Genomic DNA, 25,146 nt, shown 5'->3' on the forward strand with positions numbered 1-25,146 from the left:
TGCATGCGCTGCTCTCCCCTGCTGCCCACAGCCCCATCACTCATAGGATATTACTGGCAGTGTGACATTGTGCAGAAGGGGAATATAACCAGAGTCTCTTCATTTCTAACACAAAATGGAGAGCTGTGTTAGAACTGCACAGGTCTACGAGTCACCTCTGAGTGCCGGTGTCAGCTCTTGGTTGGAAGTGTTCCTGAAAACACAGCCATTAGGTGTTGGTTTGTTCAGGCAGCTGTGAAAGATAAGCTTGCTGTCGTCGGGTCTGGTTTCCTGTCTCACCTAGTAGATGCTATTTTTGTTCAGTGTTTTTTCACAGACAACAACAAAAAAATAACATGAAAATCACACCCAATTACAGATAAGGGGGATTTGGGGAGCTAATTGCTTTTATCGCTGCCTACAAAATAGGGGAAAAATGAAGTGCAAGATGTGGATCTTTAGGATTATTCTGCTAAACAAAAAAGTAATTCACAAGCCCCGGAAGGCAGTGAGACCATCTAGACGTGCACAGCAGGGTGCCAGCAGTTTGCAGAAGCTCACTTGAATTTCTGTAAAGCATGGGCAGGGTGGTATCTGGATCCTCACTGCAGTTTGGGTAGGAGCACTGGGAGATCTCATCTTGATACCTAAATACTCACATTCTGCTTTAGGTCTTCGCCCTGGCAACTGTTCTTGCTGGAGACATTTTTCCAGGTTAATAAAAAGTGACTTCTAGTGCCAGTTAGATGTTCTAAATCTTTGCTTCTTTGAGCAGTTTCTGAAATTGGATTTGCTTGTATTGAGTTTAAGCTGCAGCCTGATCCTAAATACCTTAGAAAAAGCACTGATGTGATGCTTGAAGGTGATACTGAATATATTGTTGTGAGCCATAAGGGGTTTCGTCCTCATTTTTTCTCCATACTACATCTGGACATCTAAAACTTTTACTTTTCATGGAAGCTGGAATGATTACAAAATCAGATGATTCCAAGAGCTGGGGGATTTAGTCAGGGGAAAGTGCCGCATCCCTGGAGGCGTTTGACGCCATATTGGATGGGGCCCTGGGCAACCTGATCTGGTGGTTGGCAGCTTTGCCCATAGCGGGGGGGGTGGAACTGGATGATCTTTGAGGTCCTCTCTGACCTAAGCCATTCTGTGAATCTGTGGAAATACTTGAAAACTGATGACCAGAAATAGCTTGAGAAGCAGAAGTAGGAGCGTGCAGCGAGGAGTTAGCAAGGGACCCTATGCTGTGTTCACATTCCTGCTTGTGGAAGATGAGTCCCTGCTCTGGTACACCCCAGCCTGACACCCAGTGGCACTGGGCTGGCATCCAGCCTGGCTGTGAGGGGAGTGAGCCTGGGTGCAGGAGGGGAAAGGGCTCCCTGGCACTCTCATGTAACAAAGGACAGGATTTAACGCTAAATTTACGTGGATTCAGAGAGGTGAGAGAGGCAGTTTTTGTGCCAAAGTAAACAGAGACATGTGGAGACACCTGCCCAGCAGAGCTAATCATGTTAACCTGTGAGATTTACACAAAGAAAAAAAGGTTTTCTACAGGTTTGTATTCAAAAGTGGCATTGAATTCAGCTGCAGCAATTTTTTGTATCTTGAGGTAAGTTTGCAAGTAAACCTTGCCTCATAAAGGGCCAGATCTTTAAGTCTTCGTTCACTTTTCACTCCATCTAACCTCTTATTGAAGTCAGCAGGAGATCATGTGGAGTAAAGCCTGATTAGTGACCAAAACAAACTTCGTTTTGGAAACCCACATCATATCAGCGCTCCGATGGCCAACAAGGAGAGCTGTGCAGCACGCTCCTTGGGACAGTAGATTTTCTGTTGCAGAGTCCCCCTACATGAAGCTCCCTTTGAAGGTGGCTTTTTGGTGGTTTTTCTCTTCTGTCTTGTAATTGTTTAGTGGCTGGGATGAGAACAGTGATACTGAAGAGTGATGCAGCTTTCACTGTTGAATTGCTTGACATGGAGCTGAAGGGCCTGGGCTGTGTTGTGGAAGAGTGCCTGCATTACTGAAATGCTGGGACGATGTCCTTCAAATTATTTGGAAAACTGGAAGGCAGCGTCCTTTATTTAGCAAAGAGAAAATGAAGTGACTGCTGAAGGAGACCCAGCTTTGTGGCTAACACAGCACTTTTTGGTGTGCATTTTAGCTCTGCTTCCAGATGTTTGCTGATGGAAGTTGGCTGCTTCTTCCTTTCATCTCCATTTTGTAGAACAAGCTCTGGTTTTCCACGCACCGAAAAGTGCGGTGCTCCCCAGTGTCCTGCTGTCTGTCTTCAACAAGGAGTCTCCATGGTGGAAATCCTCTTTCACTGCAGTGCTTTTCACCAAAGCCATCTGCTGCTTTAGTGAAACATGCACGACTGGTTCTCACCTCAGCAGCAAGCTGTCTAGTGACCTCAGCCTGGGTTTTATTGGGTGGGTGTGCACAGAGGCCTATCTTGTTTCCATAGCTGTGTGAGGAGGTGGGCAGCCAGGCGACACAGGCACTCATGGGAGGGCTCCTTGCCTCCCTGTGGAGAATGAGAGGTGGGAAGCTGGACGGGGCCTGTGGCTGTGCACATCCTGAGGGCAGCGAGCCTCCTGACAAGCAGGGCAGGAGCAGGAATACTAAAACAGACTTAATTTTCCACTTGTGACAAACCCTGAATGAGTGTGAGCATCTGATCTCCTCATTCCTGAGGAAGAGGCGAGCATTTTCATTTATGTCACGAGGAGTGAGGCTTGGGCTCGTCAGTGTCAAAGCACTTTGTCTCTTTATTGATACATTCCGAATTGCAGCCACTTGAATAGAGAGGCTGTGCCAATAAAGCCCCTTCACATCAGCAGGTACAACAAATCTTATTTAAAATGAACTCAGTCCTGTGTTCTCAACCGGTTAAACAGCAGTGGGTGTTTGGAGCCAAATTTTGGTTCCGTGAGAGCCTTGACTTGAGTGCAGTGACTCAGGGTACTCAGGACCACAATCAGAGCCCATCAGTCGAGCATAAAATGAGGTTAAAGAGAGGAGAGCTGTATTTTGGTTTTGAGGACCGAGGCTTTTTATCAATTTTTCCAGATGTTCTTCACACCATTTCTGGGAAGGAGAGGCGAGATTTCCCCACCAGCATACACAACAAAGTGACTGGCATATTTACGATTTTTTCCTTGCAGTTCTACTAGTAAAAAGATATTAGACTCCATTTACTAGCAAAACGCACATAAAATGATATCAAGGCTTTTTCTGTTAAATTCTTTGATTCCATATGGTAAACGTTCATGTTTGGTAGGTGGAAAAGGCTTAATTTTATTTTATGCATGTCCCTTCGCCTCTCTCTCCTGTCCCATGTCAGTAAAGAATCGCCACATCATTTCCTCGTGTTAATACATACTGTTAATTTCCGGCATTTCTAACCCCTGTGTGTGAGGCACTTGCAAATTACCAGGGTTGGCGCTGTTTTAAACTGGGCAGTGTGGATGCAGTAAGGCAGAGGAGGGAGGGAGCAGGAGGAGAGATGTCAGAAGCTGGTGGGCGGGATGAAGGGGGAACTGCCACGTTCCTGCTGGCACAGGCAACCCATGTGCCCAGCTGCCTGTACACACCAGTTGGAGCTGATGTGACCCTTCTACAGTGCAATTAATTATTTCACATCCTGATCGTGCCTATCACAGAGCTTTGAGGGAGATGCAGTGCCACAGGTACAGTTAAAACCTGGTGACCTGGAGAAGGATTTAGATCTGTGATCACATCTGCTAGCAAAGTCAGAGTTGATAGAGGTACAGTATCAGTACAAAGACCAAAATGAAGCTGTAAATTGAAAGGGAAGATTAGGAAAAAGGGAACATAACAAGACGGGGGTTAAAACTGATTAAGGGGCCAGTCTCTCTGATGCCTAATCCGTTGTTACTGGGTTGGGCACCGGGGATCTCCACGGGGGATGGAAGAAGAATCTCCACAGGGGATGGAAGAAGAAATCTCCCCTCCAGGCTGCACAGCAGGAGAACTGCTCTCTAACAGCTATTCCAGTGTAATGGCTTCAGCAGTCTCGCCCAGCTCCTCCTGGCTGTCCCAGCTATGAGGGGCAAGACACAGTGTGCCTTCCCAACAAGAACACAAAAAGCCGTACTAGATACTAAATCCTTAGTGGTCAGTTACAAAATACATAAAAGCTTGAAGAAAAGCAATTTGGTCTTTTGCAACTCAGCCAAAGGTCCCGTGTTTTGCTCTAAATTGTATCCAGACACTTTGGAAACTCATCAGCCTTCCTTGATGCCCTGAAAAAATAAATAAATAAGAAATCAACAAGTAATGAGAGGAGACCTTAGAGTTTTTGAACAGGAGTTAAGTTTATTCAAAGTGTGGAAGTGTACTTTACTGTAACCTTCTATTGGGGATTTTTTTGCTTGTTTGTTTAAAAAACACCACACTTTTCTGCAGAGGCCAAGCATGGAAAACTTCAACCCCACCAAGGCGACTGCAGCTGACAAAATGACTTACTAGGAAGAGAATGTTATAGTTGCAACTGCATTGTCACCTTATCTGTAGAGGATATAACTGAGCACCCACTAGAGTAAGTGCAAAGTGAGGCACTTAAGAACAAGAAGAAAGCAGCCTTGATACTGAGGAAGGTAGCTAAAAAGCAGCAAGTCATGCTTCGCCTTTTCTGCTTCTTGGGGGCTCAAACTGAGTCAATGCCCATATTTTGGAAAGTGAAGGCAAAATTGAATGGCTTCAACTTTAAGTTAGTTGGCTTTGGGACAGTTGACAGTGATGCCCCCCCATGTTATGATGTGCATAAGCTCGTGTAATGTTTGCAGTGCTTACAAGTGGAAGGCACTCTAGGTAGAGAGATGTCATGTATTATACTTGCTGGTTTCCAGAGAGCCATATGATGTTTATAGTGTATGCTGTTAGAGATGCTTTTGAATGTGCTTGGCAATACCCCTTTCTGTACTGAGTAGTTCTCTTAGAAAAATTTAGGAATAACAACTTCAAAACTAAGGCCAGAAACCGCTGTTCAAGTGATTTCTCAAGTCAAAGAAGAGCTTTTGTGCATTAGGACATCGGTAATGACAAAAAAAAACCACCATAAGTCATTCTTGCTTGTCACCCAAAGGAGAAGATTTGTCCTGCTTTTAACCATACAGTTTTCAGACCAACTTGAAGGAATTCTGGGGACTTGAAGTGAAGAATTTGGTCTCAGAACTCAGCATACTGCCCTGGTGTCACCCACAGTGCCAGCTGAAATCTATAACATGTGTTGGCCTCTGTCTGCTGCTGCTGAGTGGTTCTCACTGGCACAAGGGGATTTGGCAATGTGGATGGACCCCTGTGCATGGGGCCTGCAGCTGGCTGGCTTCTATGCAGAGTATCCTGCATGCAAACGTCTGAGGTGTAATGGGAGAGCTTCCAAGCTAGATCATAAGCTGCAACAATGGCACTGCTCCAGGGGAATAGAAATGAACTTGGGAAGCAGCTAGAGGAGAGCTGGTGCAGTAACAACACTTGGGAATGTCAACCCATGGCAGGACAGGATGCCTCCAGCTTCCTTGGGTAGTCAGCTGCTTCTGAGCCCTTTGCTACTCCCTGGAGCCTGGTTGTATTGATGCAGGAGTCACCTGTGATAGGGAGCCTCTTTCACATCTCCAGTTGCAAATGGAGCATGCCACGCTTCCCTCTGTACTTCCCTATGCACTGTGCTCAGTGGTCTTCTAGACCTGGTCTGTTTCTTGTTGTTGGCTCATGGAGTATTTACAGAAGAATGCAGGAGGGACTTAGATATGGATGTTGCCTTGTTTCAGCTGCATCCCGAGTGATTAAACAGTGTGTGTAGACGCTGACTCTGCTAAGAAAATGCTGATTTTTGCTTTATTGTTTATAAGTCTCAGATGCTTCCTTGTGAAATGCTCTGGAGATTTCCTTTGATTACGCTGCAGCTTCATTATCAGTAATGCCTGTTTGCCTTTTAAATTAAGACTTCCTACCCTGATTGACCTCATAGTAAAACATTCCTGAAATCCAATGATAGATAACCAAAAATAACATCTCCCATTTGCGGACCAAAAAAGAAAACAGCAGAAGCCTATTGTTGCTACTTCGACTATTCTGCAGGAGGGTGATTTCATTTTGTGATACCTCCATCCCATCCTCTGTTCTATGGAGACGTATTTGCTCAGACAGCTGGTCGGGGTGAACCTTTCCCATGTGCAGCCCTTTCTCCCAAAGCCCTGATTGTTCTGGGTATGTGAGTGCGCAGAGTTTTGTGAATCCTCAGCTATCAGTGGGATGCATTTGAGATATTTTTTTTGCATGCTTGTTCAGTTTTGAGTTCCTGGCTTGTAAGTGTATTGGTTGTTTGTTCTTTTTCCATTAGCCTTATGCTGAGTCTGCGTTCGCTGTCACAGGGTTATATAATCACAGAATCATTACGGCTGGAAAAGACCACTAAGATCATCTAGTCCAGCCATCAGCCCATCGCTGCCATGCCCACTAGCCACGTCTCTGTGCCATATCTCCATGTTTTTTGAACTCTGCTGAACTCCAGCATAACAACGTCTTTATACTAATTTGAGTCGTGCATTTGAGTTTAAACTGGGTGAAAACAAGTTAAATCAAGGCCTGTGGCTGTGCTGGAGAATTGCACTCAGACAGCAGTGAGAATGGAGCACAGAAGGGAGACAAACAGGTCTCCTCTGGCCAATGACAAAGGTGTGTTCAGAGCCTCTGCTTGGAATTTGTTACTCACCCTTTGTCCACCAGAGCAGTGACAGACACTGGAATTGTTTAAGCAGGGTTACACTGCACAAGAAGTGAGGAATGGAACCTGGGAGAAGTGAATGCATCCTCAGGAATAATTGGTGTGTTCTGGCAGGGAGGGATCTGCGAGCCCCTGTGTCAGGTCATGCTGATGTAAAATTAATCACGCCTGAACCTTTGATTAACCTTTAGATGAAACTTTAAGGAATCTGAGAACCAAGAGACTGAAATGAAGATCAACAGCCTGCTTGTAAGCGGTTTGGTGATTATGACTGATCAAAGCTAAGCATGTCTGATTGTTTCAGACCTTTTTTCCTGCTCTTCATATTTTATGTTGATGCAACTTTCAGAGATGGAAAAATGTCAACAAAGAAACAGCAAGCTTTAGTGTAAGTCACTGTTTGGAACGTCAGTTTTAAGTGAGAGAAGAGTATTCGTCTCTCTTCTCAAAGTCTAAAATGACAGGGACAGAAACTTCTGATCTTTTCACTCATTCAGTCCCATCAGAGGCTATGCAGATTTTTTCCCCTTCCTCCTCGCTGTTGTAGCAGCAGGCAAGGGGCCAGGGCTTTCCAGCATCTGTAGGGGGCCTACAGGAAAGCTGAGGAGTGACTTTTCATAATGACATATAGCAAGGATAGATTCAAGCTAGGTATCAGGAAGAAGGTCTTTACTGTGAGGGTGGTGAGATGCTGGAACAGATTGCCCAGTGAGGATATGGATGCTCCTTCCCTGGAGGCATTCAGGGCCAGGCTGGGTGGGACTGTGAGCAACCTGGTCTAGAGGAAGATGTCCCTGCCTATAGCAGGGCTCGTTGGAACTAGTTGGTCTTAAAGGTCCCTTCCAATCCAGCTATTCTATGATTCTATGATCTCTAGCTATTTACATGACAGGAAAAGCATCCTGCTTGTCCTTTGGCCTTACCCATGAAGGTGACACTGGGTGTCTTGCACTGAATGGCTCTGCATCTGCCATTGGGTGCTATTAAGGCAGAGGAACAGCAGCTGGGATATGCATTTCTGTGTTATTTGCATAGTTTTTAGCAGCCCTGGGAATGCTGCACTAATAACCCAATTCTGCCTTTAAGAAAGGCAGGAAACACAACCAGATCATTTCATTTGTGCCTGTCTGACTTCTGAATAATCCAGAAGGGCAGCGAGTTAAAACAAGAGCAACCAAGCATCTCTCCCCATTTCTCTTGCCTGTGCTCTCCATCTCCATTAGCAAATCATAACAAAGCACAAGCTCATTTCATAGCAGTTCAGCTCATGAGAGAGAAGGGGAGCCCTGAATTTTTTTATGCTCAGCTGTGCATATGTTTTCTCAGGGAAGATCCAATTTTAAGAGACACCTGCATCCACTTTAACCTTCCCTTTATTGTGAGCCCTGATTTGCCACCAGCCAATTAGTGAGCCGGGGGAGGACATTCTGGGTCAAGCTATACCAAGTACCGCAAATCCTCATTAACGCTAATTAGTCCTCAGTAGGTTAATTGGTGGTGAAGCTCATCTTTTTTTAATTACTTGAGAAAATGAGCCAGCAGGACGTTGTGGTCAGCTTTGAATTATTCTGTTTGTTTTGATGCTCCTCGTTTGAATGTGTAAAGCCAGATGTTTGCTGCCTGTGTTTAGGAGCTGTTTGCTCTTGTGAAGAGCAAGAAGGGAACACACAAAAATAAATTGAAGATCTCTGTTGACACCTTTGAGCAGCTCAGATGCAAAAATGGAAGAGTTATTTTATTTGCGGAGTTGAAAGATAAGATGATGTTTTGAGTTTATCTTTTGTCATATGCTTAATGGATTTATATAATGTTGTTAGCACGGACTTTCAGGCAGACTGAAGTAATCTCATCCCACTTAGGAAGCCATTGCAAAGGTATTTCTCGTGCATTCCTTATTGTTGATAGCAACTGAGTCTAGTTTTCTGTGACTTGAATAATTACTTTTTCAGTTGTTTTTTCAAAGTAACCCTCTGAATTGGGGCTTTTTTTTTTTTTTTGCTTGTTTTTGTTCTGAGCACCTATTGCTTTGTTTAGTTCAAAGCATTCTGTCTGTGTGCTGTCCTTCGTGTAATTACAGATAGATGAAGCTTCTCCCTTGCCCCTTCTGAGGTCACTAACCAACCAAGTAAGGCATATTTCACTGTCACTTTCCGGGTCATTGACTCCCATCAGGATGTCTGGGTTTGTGATTTCTTTCACTCTGACACCTTTTTTAGGTCCTGAGTATAAACACAAGCATATCCAGTATTTACCATGTGATCTCGCGTTCTCTTTTTTACCCTTTTACTGTGATGCATCTGAAGATGCCATCCTTAGACTCTGGTGGGAGGGTTTCTTTTCTGGCTATTAGTGTCTAGAAAGTAGATTTAACACTTAGAATCATCACAGCTAATACTCAAGATTGATTTATAAGCAGTACATTTGTGGGCAAGGACTAATACGCCTGGGAGTCTGAGGCCATCACTAGTTTTGCACTGTAGTGAAGGGAGACCAATGACAAGTCTTTATTTTTTGTTATCTGTTGGTAGCAGAGGAAAACCTTCTGAGTTGGTATCAGTGCAGACTTCGGCCTAGTTAAGTAATCCATTCAACTTCACTTTCCTGTCATGCTTCATACTGGAAGATCTAATACCTGTTAATAAATCATACTCATCAGTTTCAGAAGAGTTGTGTTGCATTCACTTCTGCATATTAGGAATTGATTTTATACTGCTTGATAGGTCTTGACATGCAGTATATTTAATTATAACTTGCACTTAGAGCATGGTTGTCCAACCTTTTGACTTGCCTGAGCTGCGGTGAGTGAAGAGGGATTATCTTTGGGCCACGTATACATAGGTCTCTCCAAAACTAATCCTATTTATTCCTATTTATTTCCATGTAATGGATAAAAGAACATAATAAGACTGCTTGATTGAGCAAATTCTCAGCTAGAAAACGTTATTTTTCATGTAGTCACCACCACAAGCTATTCATTTTTGCCAGCAATGAACAGGAGCCTACGTGGCATGCTCTTAAAAGTCTGCAGCAGCGGAGCTGACCCACTGTCACTGCTGTCACCACTGCAGTGCACCACCCACCACCTCACAGTGCTCACATCCACTGTTCAGTCTCCATCAGTGTTCAGCAAGTGCTGAGGAATGTCAGCGGGTGCCATTTTTCCTGCACAGAGGAACTCAGTGCCTCACATGCACTTCAATTTCAGATGCCATTCTGTCAGTCTGCCCCTCTGCTGCCTGTCACACAGCAACAGCATGTAATGGGGTATTTGTGGGAAGGTTCAGCCTCTACTGCCATACCACCAACATCCGCCTCTGACGTTGTGGGCCAACAGAATAACACAGGAAGCATTACTTTCATCACAGCTCTCCTTAAATATATACTACAGTTAATATATGTAGAGTAAAAAACCTTATTTTAATTATTATTTTCTTTCATTAAAACATATAAAAAAGAGAGTGATGAGACCATAAAACTGCTGGGATATGTGACCTTGCTTTTGTGAAACGAACACATCAGTCAGGTTCAGTGGCTGTAATTCATAGTGAGTTCTCAAGGTGTTCATCAGAGATGTTTGATGAAATTTTACCCTTCCTGTACTTCATCCTTCAAAGCAGATGCTCACAAATGTACGCAGTGCCAAAAAGTGATGGCACAAGTAAGGTGTGACTGTGAAGTGAGGGATGTGTCTCTCTGATAAGAGGACTTATAAAAGTTTGGTAAAGAGATGATCAAGTTTTGGGTTGCAACTCTTTACATTCCATTTGACAATTTATGAGTAATGTATTTATGTTAACTGAAAATGGCGTTGCAAATTAACCAAGAAATGGATGATTTTTTGGGCAGTCTTGAAACATATCCTCAAATTCCTTTATCAGAGCAGAAAGCACAATGGCTGCATGTTTTCTGCCGTTCCCAGGACTGTGTTTAGCTAATGTGTCAAAATCCATAAACTTATTTGCCACCACTTTTAAGCAGTCCATCCAGAACTGGCCTCTGGTCTCTTGCTGAGATGGGTGTGGAGAAGATGGGCAGGCATACCCCTTCTCTCAGTCACGGACCACTACTAGGTTCAGATTGTTTGCTGCGCATATGGTCTGTGCACTCCCAAGTGATCTGGCAGTTCTGTGCTCAGCACTGCAGTGCTGGGTAATACACACAGCAGCCATGGTGGTTTCTGGAGGCTGCCAGCCTTTTAAGCTTAAGTTAGGATAATCTCATATCTCACTTTGTACCTGCCATCCTCTTCTGTGATGACCCTTTGTAGTATGTGTTCTATTCTGCTGCATGCCTAGAGCATTTAGGATTTTCTTTGTATACTTGGTTTTCTTTCAGTCAGACAGTCTTTGTTCTAAGTTGGATCTTCCAAGATCTTCGGAAGTTTCCATACTGCATCTCTGCTTTTAGTGGAAACCTGTAATTCCCTCTTATTCTTGATGCATGCAGATCTGATCCAAGTGAGCTTTTAAAGGTTTTTTGATGCTCTCAATTGGTGTCTTTAGTTTTGCTTCCAATTTCTATTGAAGTAAAATGCTAGCAAGGAAATACAACTGACTGCAGACAGGAAAAGCAACCTGCTGTATCTGTTGCAGGCGTGATTCTGCTGTGGCCAGGGAAAGAGAGCAGCCCTCTGAAAATGTTGACAGTTTATAAGGATTTTATGGGGAAGGTCCATAGGAAATGCAGTTCCTCAACCTGGCTGTCTGGACCTACAGATCACAGGGGAAGAAAAAAAAGTAGAAAGAAAAGAAAAGGAAAAAAAGGGGGATTCCTCCCTTTCTTTCATGGGCATCTTGTTACTCACTAAACAGGGGCTGTGCGTCTGGATATTAACCTAATGGAATATTAAGTGGAATATAAGCCTGCATGGCTGGATTACACATTATAGACGTATCGGAGATTCTTTGCTTGCTTTCTTGTTTGAAGTTAGCAAATTGCTTCAATGAAAGGGAGTTGTTTGTTTAAAGCTGTTGTGAGCTTGTTGGCAGCAGCAGCTGTGCTTGCTGGGATTTCCATTTCAGGTACCAAATATATGTGAACTTGTAATCTAACCCAAGAAAGATACCGGCTTTCGCCTTTCAAATGTGTATCCATGTTTATGGCATAACCAGTGGAATTTCTTGTGAATGAGGACATGAAAGAACAAGCAGACTGGAAATGGAAGCAGGCAACAAAAACGTGGTGTAAATGGAACAAAGGCACTGCAAGGGGCTGCACTATAGACATCTGCTGCATGCAATGTTACCATCTCAGTGTTAGGAACAAGTATGAGACAGGGAAAAAAACAACCCCATCTTACAGGAACTTTCATAGAATCATAGAATGGCCTGGGATGAAAAAGGCCATAATGATCATCTACTTTCAATTCCCCTGCTGTGGGCAGGGTTGCCAGCTACCAGACCAGGCTGCCCGTGGCCACAACTTTCAACTGTAATATGGCTTTCTTAATCATCTGATATACAGCAGCTCCTGGAAACCCCAGTCCAACAAGTTTTGGACACCTGCGCTGTCTTCTGTTGCACTTTATGCCACTTGCTTATGTAGATAAGTGCTCTGAAATGTCTGGATGTTAGCCATTATCTATTCTGGACGTACAGTTCTTGATGAAATGAGTAGCGTCTGTAAAAACTTAAGAGTGGACAGTGACTCTAATGACATGCATGAATGTGTTAAATCCAGTCAGTTTTTTCTTTCAGTTGCTTGAAATACATATTTTTCACCCTCAGTTTGTGTTTTCACTGTTGGTAAGTTCAGGCTTCTAACATGAACTGTGTAAAGGAAAGGGGACTTTTGACCAAAAACTGAATTGAAAGTTTTTTCTCCAGGATCGGAGATGAAAAGCTTTATTAGTCAGCAGCAGTGCTGCCTTCAGTAATTTCAAGAGCTTTTGCAGGTGTGATAGAGGCCTCTTGCCATGTCCTAAGCCACAATGCATTGCTTCTCTCTCTAAGGCAGTTGGTGGGTGCCATCATTTGTGCATGTAATACCGGAAAGAGATCTCCTTTGAGATACTCCATACCACTCAGTGTTGGACGTTTTATATGGCTTATAACAATTTACAGATGTCTTACCTTCAGAAATCACAGTGGCTATGATATTAGGGGTGGGTGAATTAAATGTAACCCTTAAAAAGTGGCCTTAGAAAGGAAGAGTTTCCATTATTAGAAAATATTCTGGGTATTGTGCAGTTTAAAGGGAAGGTTTATTTTTTCGTGCTGCCACCATCTCAAATACTGACAAAGCCAAAGCTGACAAGTACTTTAAGAACAGCTGACACTTATCTTAAAATTACCTGGTTACTCACTGACTTTTTTTTTTCTCTCCCTCAGCGTGAACGAACGTGATCATTTGTTAAAAAGGCTCGGCAGGAAAACTCCTCCGAGCCTTTTCCGTGCTCATTCTGTCCAGCAAAGTGTATCACGTAAGTAACGGCTCATGTATGCATGTGTGTTGCACAGCAGTCAGTCCCAGATGAGTGAAGCGAAAGGTGATTACTTTTTAATTAAATTGTAGGTAGAGATAATCTAGTGCAGAAGCTGAGCTGCCAACCAGGAGACATACATTTGGAAGTGGAATTAGTGTATTTGGCCCTAGGCAAGCAGAGCTCAAATGTGGATAATTCCCTAGGATCCAATCAACGGGCCCAGATGACAAAATCCCAACATGCAGATTCTCTAAACGTAAAATCCTGATAGTCTCAAGAATGCTGTGAGATCAAAAACTCTGCAGGATAAAATAAATGTTGTGATAGAGCCTAGCTTAAATAGAAATGGCATCTTTATTCATAAAGTCTTATTAGTTGTGGTTAACTGAGAATACGGTGATATTTCAGGATGCTGACTGGGAGTTATGTATGTGTCTGATGAGGAAAGCCATGGCGTGCAGAACTGCATTCCCTCTTTGTCCTCTGTAGGGAGGAGAGGTGACCTCACACCTCCTCAGTGATGCTATTTGGAATAAATTGCCAGTGTTTAAGTCATCCATTTATTCATCTTCCGGGAGAAACGCATGACAGGCCTCTATCTGCCAGACCTGGGTTTTTTTGCTCATCTTACTAAGGAAATAACCCCCTGCATGCAGCACTGCTGCTCTGAGGGCAAGGGGCAGGCAGTGGGGATTTGGGTTTTGTATTACTGTTGCAATGAGAAGTTAGACCATTGACTGCTCAAGACTCCTAGAAAGCTAACTGGAGTCGAATCTCATTTGCTGACTGTATTGTTTTCTGTGGCAGAAATGTGGCTCATGTCGTGGTGGCACGGCTGGGATTTGAGAGCTCAAATGCCTGAGGAATTCTTGTTTTCCATGGGAAATTTCATCAGAATGGGTGGAACACTGATGAATCTGCTTGTCTTTGTCCTTTACAAAACAGCTGTAAGGATGTTGCTGTCAATGGGATGTAGGGTCTTTAGTTATCAGTCTCATTGCTCCTGGCAAAGGAGATCGATGTGCCAAGCAGCCCTGTGGACCATGTGCTCCTTCCAGCATCTAATCTCATGAGTCAGGGAGATCGGGACACTGACTGCAGCTCTGCCGCAGGCACACAAATGTGTTCTGTGAGGGAATTCCGAGGAGGAGGATTGGCAGAAGGAACTGGTAAAATACGTAAATAAATTGCTGTCGAGGAAGTCTGCTGTAGACACCAAAGTGCAGGAGGGAGATGCACCAGTAGTGAATGGTCAGACCTGATACGTGCTTTTAGTTTGGTGTAGCACATATCAGTACCTTAATAAGCAAATTGCTATCGGGTAAGAAAAATGAGGCATCTAAATAAACTCTTCAGTTCAGTAATGAACTGAAATGCTAAAGAAGTCAGCACGGTCAGGACAGGTTATGGTCAGCGGTCTGTGTTTCACATGAACATACATTTGATTGTGAAGATGTTAGGTTTCAAAGACTCTTTCTACAGCACGTCCATGATTCTTTAACATTTCCATCATCCCTTGTCAAATGTGTTTTCAAATGTTGCATAGCTGTACAAGGCCATGTGAAATTCGGAGAGCGCACGTGCTGTTTTCACAGCCCTACATTGTATAACTGTTTACTAAATGCTGGAAATCTTCAAAGCAAGGAATTGATGAATAGGGCAGTTGCCTTGACTTGCTGGGCCAGTATCTTAAATCACACTTCATGCACTCTGTGTGAAGTCTTGAACTGTTGGTGTGTTATTGCCATACTTCAAGCTCTCAGCCTGTGAAGGCCACTTCTTCCAAAAATCGCTTGTGTGACTTCAGCTCGGAGTCTGACACTTGCATATAAAACATTAAAATGGTTTGTTTAGTTAGGGCTGACAAAGGCTTAAGCAAATCAACTGCTTTGGTCCCAGCGAGGAAGAAAAATGAGGTTAGACTTCCTAGAACAGATTGTAAGGATGCAGTACTGCTTTGAGATGAACTTTTGACAGAAAATGCTCCCAGCTTTTTGGTGAGGAAGCAATGCCTATATAATTAGTTTCAGTCCTATGGAGGCAAGCGCTAGCAAAATATTGCAAGGAGTTTCAGGGCTAGTTCTGCAGTGGCGGGGGAAGATGGCAGAGGGTAAGCCTGCTCAGCCCTGTGGTGAGTGGGAAAGAGGAGCTCTCACAGTGTCTCATAGCTTTCTGTTGGTGAGCTGTCCCCTTTTCTAAAGAGTCAGCAAACAAGCCAAGTCTCCATCCCAGTTACTGTCTTGTCTTTTTTAGCTCTGACTTTGTGGAAGTAGCAGCTCCTTTAGACAAGCTCTGTGGACACCAAAGATAGTTCTTTAGTCCCCTGTCTTCCTTGCATGACTGGCCTCTGCCACCTGTGTCCCCAGAGCCTCACCAGCAGGACAGGAGGGTGATGCTGTCCCATTTCCTCAGGTGCCTTCATCCTTGGCTGTCTCTAAGGAATGTCCAATACAGTCTCCCCAGTGCAGATCCACTCTCATAATTCAGAGTACCCTGTCAGCGTTCAGTTGTCATTTGTCTCTGCACGCTCTTACAAACAGAGCGGAATCCTCCTGTTAAGCACTGCTCTGGCAGAATTCCCCTTGAAATGCAGAGTGCCGTGCCTGAATGAGGATTAACGTGCTTGGCCCAGATTTCCTATGTTTGCAAAGAAAATCCCTCTTCCTTCAACAGTATAATGTGATTGCATAGAGTAAAAGTGAACACAGGGCGTATGGTTTGCACCTTATTAATCAGTGGGAAAAAAGCACCTGTCAGCTGAGGTTTGTTTCACAGCACGGGGGCTGACGAATAATAAATAATAATAATGTGTTCATGCTGAGGACTCTAATCTTACCATTTATTTTCCACTAGCAGACACCTCCTTCCTCTCACTTTACTCATGGTGCATTTTGATTTGAAAAACAACAGGGTAGCTACTTCAGAAGCTTTTAAAACTCCATTCCCTACTATCTTATGTGTGTTGGAAATATATCATCTCTGCCATTGTTTTTTTTTTACAAGGTAGCTACGTATTTGCTGACTGTTGAGTAATATGACTGTACTTTAAAATCGTCTTAAGGAAAAGAAGTGGGAATAATTAGTTTAGAATCGATGCTGAGGCATCTGGCTCTGTATTCTACATGCACATTCCCATAAGTTAGTATCTGGGAAAACAGAGATGGGACCATTTGTCAGGAATTCCTCTTGGGTCCTTTAGAAAACACAGGCATGGTTTATCAGCAGGGAAATGAATGATTTCTGTAAGCGTCAGTCAGAATGCAGAAGATCTAAAGCAGCTCTTGCTTTCCCAGGATCAGTGGAAGAGGCTTCTCTGAGAAGTCAAAGTTGAGTCTGCATTTGCAGTTTAACTGGGAGGCGTGAATTGTAACATCTTACTAAGTCTCCTTAAAAGCCACGCAGAACAGTGTTTGGCCTGAGAGAGAATTCGGCTGGCCAAGCAATGCTCTAACACTGAGTTTTGTTTTGTCAGACGTTTTGGTAGACATGGAACTTTTTAAAGGATTTTTTTTTTACAGTTCATTTCCATTTTAGCGGATTTGAACGTGGGTGTTTTTCTCCCAAGACAAACAATATGATGGCACAAGGCATCTTACAGCGCACACTGCTGTGTGTATGAAATAGTGGAATGCTCAGGAAGGAAAGATTTCTGGGAGGCTCCCAGCCAGAATCACTGTTTGTTCAGCAAACCCGGCAGTTCAGGTGTATCAGATGAGCACAAGGAGCAGGAAGCCTCCAAAATAAATCTCTGAAGTACTTAAAGATGTGCACAGTCTTTCAGTGAGCAGATTTTTACACCAGCACAGAGTCATAGGAGTTGGAAGGGGCCTCTGGAGATCATGTAGCCCAGCATCCTGCTCTCTGATCCCCATCTTGGAAGCTGTTGCACGTGAGTGAGCTGCTGAGATGGAGCGGTGTGTTCTGCACATTCAGGATGTGTGCAGAGAGGGTTTCTCTAATGTAGCGTTGTATGGACCATTGCAGGGAACAGAAAATGATGATGTTAAATTAGAAACCTGATGGGAGACTAGATTCCGATTTACTAATAGAATATCAAAGCTTTAAAAGAAAAAAAGCAAACCACCAGAATTCCTTAGGTTGCCTGATAGTATCGGGTACCAAGGAAACCTTAGATTTGATGAGGGTGTAATCTCCGCTTAACAAATGAGCCACGCTGACGGAGATTTAGGAGTGCTCCTTCCCTCCGTTCACAGGAGGTCTCTGAGGACAAAGGTTCTTCCTTCTGCAGCGGCTGCGAGTGGCTGTGCCCACAGAGCCCCCAAGAAGCGTGTTCCATCCTGGGGCTGGAACAATGGGAGCCTTGTTCTGTGGGCAGGCTCCTAGGTGTGGTTTTAAAGCCAGGGTTTGGGGAAAAGTTCAAACTTCCAAAGTGTTCCCTAGTAACTGGCTGGTGGAAACTGTCATTGTTTTTGGATGGGGTCTGAAAGCAGTGGAAATGGAGAGTGGAAATGGAGAATGAGAATGGGCCGTGAGCGTTCACAGCATTCTCATTCTGCAAGGCATAGACAGCTGCCTGAGCAGCTTGAAGCTCAAGCTTAATCATCATACGGATTAAAAGTATGGTATGAAATGATCTTGCTGTATAGAGATCAACAGTAGAAGTGTCAGATATACTGCCAAATGTCCAGTTTTGACTGAATAGGGGCAAGGTGCAAGTACTGCCATCATAGCCTTTCCCCTAACAAATGCACAAAAACCTTGTTGCTGATATTCAGGAGTGAATTAAGAACACGAGGATGTAGGAATGCCACTGGTATTCTTAACCATTGCTCATCTTAACCCAGCAAAAAGTTCTGCTGGTGTGTGTTAAATGTCTTTACCTGATTGCATTTTACTTTGGCTTTACAGAGTGGTTGTTCTGCCTAGCTGTTCTGTAGCACTGGAAATAAGCAGGTAATGGAAAGATACCTAAGTCTGGCAGGCTGCATGCAGTTTGTGCAGTAAGCAGTGCTTTCTGCAGTAGTTATAGCAGTTGAATCTACTGAATCTACTGGTAAGCGAGTAGGGCAAAGCCATCTCAATGCACATCAAGTTATGGAGCACAGCTGCCAGGCTGTTAGGGCTTCATCTTGAAGTCTATGACCAAACTGACTTTCCATTGAGAATTTTGCCAAAAAAGCTGACAGGAGGCTGGTCCTTCAAATGGAAGAATCCCACCAGGGGTATTTGTTAGGTGAGAGTCCACCCTTTTTTAGATGAAGGCCTGTTTTGTAAATAGTTCCTTCGCAGTTCTACGGGATGCATATAGCTTTTCCAAAAGAGTTGTATTTCATGAATATGCTTTGTGAACCTTCAGCTAGAGACAGGAAAGCCCAAGCTGTACCTCTGTAGCTGTATGTATATTGGCACGGAATCTCTCAGGAAAAATGAATAGGGATGCCAGGATCAGTCACGTAATGAAGTCGAAGTTCCTTCAGTGTTACAATCACTCCAAGTGGGAAATGTGATTGCTCTTAGTTCTGGATGGTGTATTTCTGTTTGAACCTCCTTCATCTGCTAGCAAAAGTTTCCTGCCATGCTTGTGGTTCAGGTCAGTTAATCTTCTGCTAGTGTGCCCTTCTGCTAAGGTAGGGTACGTTCTGCCTTCTGAACTCAAATCTCCAGCAGTGTCCCTGTGGATTCAGAGGTGATGTTGACCCCCATTCTGTGAGAGGAGAAGACCCTCCTGAGTAACTACACAAGACTCTCTTCCCAGCAAGGTCTCCTTCATATCTTGCTCCAGCCTTTTCTCTCTGGGTACATGATCCAGGGGGAATATGGCTTGAGTCTGTTAAGGGAGGACTCCCGAAATATGTCTCTGGGCAGTACTTGGCACATCTGTCCTCTCTTACCTGGTGCTGCATCTCTCAGCCTGGGGTGGCTCTGAGGCAGGATTTGAGTTCATGAGCTCCCGCTTCCAGGGCTGTGGTATCATTCCTGGGTTCTCCTAGGCAGGGTCCACACCTGCTAACTCTTGTTCACTTTCTTACTACAAAGCCTTATCAGGTTCTGCGTACCCTGTGACATTTTCTCTATATTTTGAAACAACACAAATCTTTTCTATTCTAACTACTCATTTTCAGTGACAGTATCCTTTCTTGGTGTCACAGACAATATCGTGCTTTGCTCTGTTCAGAATTTTCTGTAAACTAGTGGCTGATTTTAATATTGAGTTTCACTGTCTCAGTCCATTAGTTGTTGTCAGTGTGGTGTTTTGCAGACAGTGTCAGAAACGTCACTTGCCTTGTCCACAATGCTTGAAAAGAAATCAGACATGTAGTTCTCATCTGAGTAATTTCTAGGGAGGCTAAAGGGTTACGTTAGCTCACAGAATTAACTTGTGCAAAACAGAGACTTCCAGAATGCGTTGAAGTTTCATTTCTTCAAGATTTGGGTGACTAGCCAAGAGCTTCTCAATGCGATTTGTCAGGTGACACCTGGGAACTTGCTGAAAAACTTAGGAAGATGAGACTCAGATCCAGCTGTGGTGGAGACATTTCTGTGCTCCTCCAGGCAGAGCACAGATACCACACAGACGGTAGCATCAACCAAGAATGCAAATCTCCACCTGCACGTTCAGTCCTTAAAGAAGCTCTGCTACCGTGGGAGTCAAGCTGGTGTCCAAACTCTATGCAAAGTTTGTTAGCTGGGTCAGCTCAGAGGAAATGTTGACCATGTACACTAACATGGCCTGGGAGGGAACAGTAAGGCAGAGCTGGCAGGTATCCACATGGGCACAGCTGTAGATGACAGAAGTGCAGCATAGAAATGAAGATCATTCCTGTCTGCATTGTAACTTCAGCAATACCTAAAACTGTTGGTAAAAACAGGCTGTGCCCCTGAGCTGAACTGCAGTAATTTTTCTTCTTCCTTTGCTTTTTCAGATGGATATGCATTTTCTCAAGAAGAACACGGTGTTGTCTCTCAGTCACAAGTTGTTCGATCCTACGACACAACCAAAAGGAGAAGAGAGATAGAATAAATGGTTCTTTGCTTGATGGGTGGTGGGAATAATGGGATTTGGATCAGTGCATCCACTCTTGACACATTCTTGACTAGAGTTGGCAGCAGCAGCCAAAACACCAGAGAACTCGTTTCTGTGGCCTTAGCCAACACGTTTCTGTATTCTCCCTGCAAACCTTGAGTAGTACGTATTGTGGGGGGAAATCATTGTTTGACTTCAGTTGCAAAGCCCTGCCTAAAGTTTTGTTTATGTTGTTATGAAGCAGTTGACTGTGCTATGTGAGGTGTGAAATTAAAAGCAATGTTTTACCACTGTTTAAAGCATCAGCATAAGGTTGTTCTGGGAGAAAAGCTGAAAATTTATGTTCCATGAGAAATCAGCCTTTGCTTAATTGGAACAGGGTGCTGAGATTTCCTGTTTTGTTACATACAGACCAGGAGCACACGGCTGCATGCAGACCTTATTCCCTCCAGCACTCACTGATTACTAGATTTAACTGAAATATTTAACAGACAATTTGGCATAAAAGTTTTGATTGCAGTGGAAACGCAATCCGTAGCTAAAAATGCTTATTTGCCTTCTTATGACAGAATAACACAATAGCAATGAGTTATATAGAATACTTCTTGCCCACTTACGGGATTTATTAGGGCTCTATCTTAGCTTTCTGAAAACAGATTAATAGCTTACTCACACACAGCCGGGCTGTGGGAGTTGGAGAGCTTGCCAGGCGGCTGTGTGGGGCACGTGGCATCCTCACAAAAAGGAACTCACATAGATAACTCTGCAGGTTGTATTTCGATGTGCACTTCAGATTTAGCCTGGGATTTCCCTCCATTACCCCATTCCCATTTTAACAATAGAAGGAACCAGTGGGGGCAGAGAGGTAGAAGCTGTTCACATCTGTAGACAGAAGAGCCTGTGCAGACGCACGGGAGCCTTGTGCCGTGATCCTACAGAGGCGTTCCTCCGGCCAGGTGGGATGGGCGGGCTGGGGGAAGTTAGGAAAGGTCAACACGCCTGTGTGTGCACGTGCACACAGAGCTGCTCATTGTGGGGAGGAGGCCTGCTGTTTGTTTGTGCGGCCCTTCTCTAGAGCAGATCCGTCCGCAGGCTGCCTGCCCTCTGCGTGGTGAGCCCTGGGAGGAATGCTGCCTTCACTGACTCGCTCTGTGAGTGGGGCAAGCGTGCTGCTGCATACATTGGCACTATGGAAAAAGAAGGAAAACTGGGGCATAATTTAAAGCTGAAAGAGCTCTTAGAAAGCTTATGCTGTCCTCCAGACAAGTTCTATTAATTTTAGTCGCCAAGCCACGTTTCTGAATAGCATAAAGTAAATACTGCTGTGTTCTAGCCGGGTTTTGTGGTTAATGTATATACTGCATCTGTGCGTTTAAAAAGTTGGCGCTGTTTCTTGCCCTATTGACCGTCATCCAGAAACTTTTGTTGATTTAAATATATCCGAAAGCAATTTGAAGATGAATATTTATGCTTAGCAAAGAGAAAAAAAAGCCGGCCTGGCCCACTGGTTTCACCTCACTGATGGGCTGTGAGTGGATGCCGGCGCTCCAGCAGCAGGCCGGTTCCCAATGCCACCTCAGGGGCCCGAGTCCCCTCCCAGGTTAAGAAGAAGGTTTGGCTCCTGCGGCACCAGGCAGGATCGCTCCTGGATTAGGTTGATGGCTCAGAGGGAAAAGTCATCACCTTCTTTCTGCAGTGCTAATGAGACAATTATGCAGTAAGGGGAAATTGCAAATAATTTTGCCATAGGCGCGAATGTCCAGGGGCCAAGTGTGTGCGTGTGTGTGTTTTTCTGGGAGATTGCTTTTGTTTAAGGGCAGGAATTCTGGGGGAGAGAATAAATAAGGGGAGGCTAAACCTGATCCCGGGAGCTTGCAAATCTTAATCCCGATCTAACCTGTTAAACAGTTTCTTTCACTTAGAAGCAGAATCTTTTTAGGAAATGTGTGGTGTCTTCAAATCTGCTAACTGCTCCTTCCTTCTGTAGCACCACAAGGAAAATTCACTTCCCGCTGAGACAACGTGAGACCAGCTCACTCTTTGTATTCTAAGCCACACATAAACATCGGTATGTAAACAGTTTGGAGGTTCTTCTTGAGGATGCTGGAAAAAAAAACGTTTAAAAACCTCTGAATAACGGAGAAGGGCAAATAAATGTGTTGAGCAGAGAACAGAAGGGATCCCAGAGTCTTTTCTGTTCTTAACATGGCCCAACAAATGTCTTACAGAGCCAATGAGGGGTGCCGGGGAGGAGCAGCTGCCATCCCATGTGATTTATTTTATTGGCACAGGCCGTGGGCCGCATCGCTCTGACCTCTCTGTAAATTGAGGTCAGAGGGGGGCACGAAGACAAACCCTCCCTCGAGCGAGTGGGGGCTTGGATCGAGGTCCGTGTGTTGGATGTCAGCTCAATGGGAATTACACATGGGGTTTGTCACACGGCTATACAGTATGTGACACCGGGGCTGGCGGGTCAGGCTTTACCATCACTGTAAGGCCTTAATCTCTATCTGAGTTAATCCTGCGGAGCCCACCCAGGTCAAGGCCTGGCATTCTTCTTGTTCTTTGGAGTCGTTACAGGAATTAATCTGTTGTAATACACTGTAGGCTGGATGTTGGAGTTGCTTGCTGTTGTGAACAATGATTAGGTGTATTGCAGTGTCACGTTAACAACAGGAGAAGGGCAGCTGTTCTGTATCAGCAGGATTCCCTGTTCATTAACACAAATGCACGCAGCAATAACAGCGACCTTTGAAAGCACTCCGTGGAGATGTCATCAGTTAGACAGGGTAGCGGAGCAGAGGGAATGGGAGGTTTCTGCTTGACTGTCCAGATTTAACTACCTGGGGTTGAGTAGAGAAGGGTTTCTTCAGCAGCTCTCTGCACTGACCACAGTGGTGGGGCTTGGTTCGGTTCGGGTCTCCTTCAGTATTCAGGAAGAAGTCACGATTTTCCTGAGTTAAATCTGGATCTGGTTGCTCCTTTTTGAGGTGCCCTTCCTTTGGCAGCCACACGGTAACAACTGAGCAGCAGGGAGCTGAGCAGTGCTGAGACGTTTCCTCTTCCCCACCAGGGCTGCAGGCCTTGCTGTGGGGGGCTGGCTGGGAAGTCAGGAATTACTTGTCAAGCAGAAATGGCAAATAACCAATACAAGTATCCGAGTCAAACTAAGCTGCTAATGTATCTGAATTGTGTCTGGAGTTAGCACGAACTGTAGGGATGTAAATTAAGATAGCAGTCAAGCCTCACTGTCGGCACTTCACCAGCCCACACACTTGTCCATGCGTGCCAGAAGTGTGCAGGCTCAGCCTGCCCCGCCAGCAGCACGCAGCAGATGCTGCACGGAAGGGCTCTGTTCCTAAGCCTGCATGATTTTTGCAGCGTGTACTTGGGCGTGTTGGCTGAGAGGCAATCAGTGCACCCTGAGCAGGTGCTCACCCACAGCAGCACGTTGGATTTGTCAGCTAAATCCCTGGTTTAATGGCACGGAGGGTATTTTACCTTAGTCTTGGATCATCACATTATCAATGCCTTAAACTTCTATCAGTTTGCAGGGCACACTCCCAGCCTCTCACTGAGCTTACTGCTGAGCAGGACATGACGACAGGAAACACCACCACAGGTCTTTCCAGCCATAATGGGTTGGAGGAGAAATTGGCTGTCTGTGCTGTATCTGTGGCCTCCTGGCCTGGTTGCACCAGTCCCTGCTCACACCATCACAGCTGAACGGCTGTTACATGTAGGCACTAGCGCTGTGTATGGAGGAGGCCGCAGAACCTGTCAGTACAACGCATGACAAAGGCAAGCCACATATGGGTGCAAAGAATAACTTACCATCCCTTCACCTGGCAATAAGATGAATGGAGGCTTTGAGCCGTGTTTGCAAATGAAAACTAGAGAGTGGCCTGTGCTGCTTGGCTGCAAAGGTGCATCCCAAAGGTGATTGCTTCTCAGTGACCTGCAGATGGCCCAGATGATCTGAGCGTTAGCTGTCCTGCCACCTGCTCTGGGATGGGTGGTCAGGAAGAGCGAGGGAGCTGGGGGTGAAACGGCTGGGCAGGGACTGCTGCAGCTGCTAGCAGGGGAGCGGCCATCCCCAGAGAGCCATGATAAAGTTGCTTCCTGGGTTCCTTCCTGGACTTCTGGGCTGGGAGTAGGCATGCTGCAGTGCTCTTATCTTCTGCAGCTGAGGTCTCTCTGGCACCAAGCTGGGTCCTGAGCCTGGAGAAAGGGGACACATCACTGCCAGCAGCCTCTGCTGTACAGTGTAGGTGCCAGTGGTTGGTTTGTGGGACAGCATGCAGGCTTGTTGCTGGCTGCTGTTTGCCCCAGGAACACACGGAGCAGACACTGGGTGCCTCAGTTGTCCAGGGAGCAGATTTCTCAGGTAGATCTCATCAGTGGTGCTCCTGGGCTGGCTCCTGTCCTGTGGGCAGGCGGAGCAGCCCTGTTGGTCAGGACAGCCAGCCTTGAAGGTTGGGGGCTGTTTCATGCCAAGTTAGGGCCTACTCATTTGTGGTGTGGACAGAAGGTAAACATCTTCTGAAACCTTCCTTTATGCGCGATGATGAGACAAGCTGCTTGAAAGCTGCAGGGTTTCTCTCGCGGCATCTCTATGGACGCTGAAGCGAAACGTAAGTGGGTAAAGGACTGATTTGGTGCAGGCAGCCCCAGCTCGGGGCAGTTGTGCAAAGCCTAACAATGAAGGAAAGCCAAAATATTGCCCAAGTGTCACCGCGCATAACTGTGAGGTCAGCACCCCTGTAATTACAGAGTGATGAAGCTGAGGGAGAGAAAGCCGACATTTAGAGAAAGACGTGATTGTTTGAGGTTCTGGACACCTTACTGGGTGGCTTCCCCGAGAAGATGTTCCAGATGTTGTCTTGGCATAAATTAATCCCCTTCAAAACATCTGCTGGGCTTCTTGGAAAACATGGAGTTGAACAGCTGCCGTGTGTGCTCTGCTTTGCCCTTCTGGTTGATGTGCTGGTTTAGCAGGTGAG

At 45.0% G+C, this 25,146-nt stretch overlaps 1 protein-coding gene across 5 annotated transcripts in view; it reads left to right on the plus strand.

The window, feature by feature from the left end:
• Positions 1–20,436, plus strand: part of ATP8A2 (ATPase phospholipid transporting 8A2) — a 295,095-nt gene extending 274,659 nt beyond the window's left edge. For all 5 annotated transcript variants that reach the window (XM_072326477.1, XM_072326474.1, XM_072326472.1 and 2 more), the window contains 2 exons: positions 13,064–13,155; positions 20,043–20,436. In XM_072326477.1, the coding sequence (XP_072182578.1) occupies positions 13,064–13,155; positions 20,043–20,140 (190 nt within the window). In that variant the 3' untranslated portion in view covers positions 20,141–20,436. The remainder of the gene's footprint in view (positions 1–13,063; positions 13,156–20,042) is intronic.
• The last annotated feature ends 4,710 nt before the right edge of the window (positions 20,437–25,146 follow it).

Source organism: Excalfactoria chinensis, chromosome 1 (assembly GCF_039878825.1).
Source record: "Excalfactoria chinensis isolate bCotChi1 chromosome 1, bCotChi1.hap2, whole genome shotgun sequence".
Lineage (NCBI taxonomy): Eukaryota > Metazoa > Chordata > Aves > Galliformes > Phasianidae > Excalfactoria > Excalfactoria chinensis.